Source organism: Copadichromis virginalis, linkage group LG8 (assembly GCF_057382275.1).
Source record: "Copadichromis virginalis isolate Kocher_CV1m ecotype Utaka linkage group LG8, C_Virginalis_male_GT1.1, whole genome shotgun sequence".
NCBI lineage: Eukaryota > Metazoa > Chordata > Actinopteri > Cichliformes > Cichlidae > Copadichromis > Copadichromis virginalis.
In genome coordinates this window covers 4,862,161-4,864,040 of record NC_140625.1, presented here as the reverse complement: position 1 = coordinate 4,864,040, position 1,880 = coordinate 4,862,161, and the positions used below count along the sequence as shown (strand labels likewise).

The window sequence follows — 1,880 nt, the reverse complement described above, 5'->3', positions numbered from 1 at the left end:
GACTTACAGTTTCGGTGAATGTGTCTTGAAGGTTGTTTTCCATCAGAACCTGATAGAGCGCCAGCGCACCACTACAACTCTGAAACTCCTCGTTGTCGTAGATCAGGGACAGTTCTGTTTTAAGTCTGGCTTTGTCCAATGAGGGATAGGCTTCCACTGTGGTTTGTAGTGCTGCATCTGGAAAATTTTTGCTGTGTTGTTGGAACAAGTCTCCTTGCAACAGAGTGGCGCTGACAAGGTGCTTGGTGAAAGAAAACCTCTCCTTGGCATGGCTCATAATGGTGTCGCACACCTATCCAATAATATATAATTGGTAAGAGTTAGATTCAGTGGTAAGACTTTGGCACATGTCTCATGTTAATCATTATTCTGAAAAAAAAAATCTGTCCATAACAAAAGAAAACAGTCATGACCACTATATCAAATGACATCTGACAGCATCGTCATTAGATTTTATCTGATGATCCGATTTAAATCAGACCAAGCAGCTAGTGCTTACCTCCAGTGCCAAATGGTGTTGCCTGTCTTCCCCCAATGTTCTCCGTCTCTTTGTGGGTGGGTCTTGAACAGGTCCCCTGTACTCCTCATCCACAACCAGATTAGGAAGTGCCTCCCTGATCCAATACATAAGTTTCATTAATGGCTTCTGAAAACTGAATAGGGATATATTAACCAAACACAAACCAAACAAAGGTTGTGTTCTAATTACCGGGAATTACTGGATTTAATTAATAACCGGACCTGGTTTAATGGCTGGGGGAAAACCAGTGCAAGTAAATAAAGGCCCTGGCCATAATTTCAGGAAATAGCCTATGGTATAGGCTACATCAAATCATTACTGGGAATATACTTCATCAAATATACTTAATCAAATATTTTTCATAAAATTACTTCAAAGGCTGATATAAATCAAAATTATCTGAATTCCATTAAACATTTAAGTCACAGAACACAGAATATATGCAGAGAATTTGATAGAATCTATGCATAGATAATTAACATTTATTCTAGGTTACATATTTATGCTTTTATGCCTACCTGATAGCCTGCATGCGGCTGATGAATGTCTGGGTGATCCCTGCGATGGTGACAGAATCGATGTTTCTCTTCTGTAGGTGGTTATACAGCATGTCTACATGTGGCATTATCTTGTGAAACAAGGCCAGGAAAAAACAGAAAGCTTCGTCTTCCAGCATTCTCACGAAACCACCGGCATCTCTCTTTGTAGGGGCATCAAATCCTTCACTGTTACGGATGGTCTGAAAACACCTCACCAGATCGTCTTTATGTTCATACACTGTATTCACAGCACGACTGTTGAAGTTCCAACGGGTTGCCGATGCACTTGGAAGTCGGTGCGCCACCACCTCGTCAAGCACTGCAGTCCTCTTGCTCGATTTAGTAAAAAAAGAAGCGAATCCTGCTATGTCGGAAAAAAAGTGACTGATTTGAGGGATGTGGGAGGTTGCTTGTTGCATTACCAGGTTTAACTGATGGGCATAACAATGTACGTAGTGAGCGTTAGCATAAATGTCCTGTATCTTACGCTGCCATCGTCTCTCTCTGACCTTATAGCTCACTTAGGCTACTGACTGAGGTAAAATTCTAGAACAGCAAATCTTCGCGCGTTTTCTGCAGGGGCGCAATTTTAAGCGCCCCCAAACCATTTAATTAAGCGACGCTGATAGGTCAAATATTTATTATTTTCCCCTGGCAACCATTTAATGATAGGCTATTTCGCTGCATATCAAGGGCGCTTTGACGAGCGCCCCAGAAGAAGAAAAACACCGTTTGTTGATTGAACTTTAATGAGTCAGCTGGTGAAAATGTTAAAATACGCCTGGCTGTATATGGGCACACACATAGTAAAACTATCATTG

At 41.3% G+C, this 1,880-nt stretch overlaps 1 protein-coding gene across 1 annotated transcript in view; it reads right to left on the bottom strand.

Moving 5' to 3' along the window:
* Window positions 1-1,658, bottom strand: part of LOC146702538 (zinc finger MYM-type protein 1-like) — a 1,968-nt gene extending 310 nt beyond the window's left edge. The window contains exons 1-3 of the mRNA XM_085467189.1: window positions 1,039-1,658; window positions 500-614; window positions 1-292 (exon numbers count right to left, since the gene is read on the bottom strand). The exon at window positions 1-292 is cut by the window's left edge and continues 310 nt beyond it. Of these exons, the coding sequence (XP_085323315.1) occupies window positions 1-292; window positions 500-614; window positions 1,039-1,478 (847 nt within the window). The 5' untranslated portion in view covers window positions 1,479-1,658. The remainder of the gene's footprint in view (window positions 293-499; window positions 615-1,038) is intronic.
* Window positions 1,659-1,880: the final 222 nt, after the last annotated feature.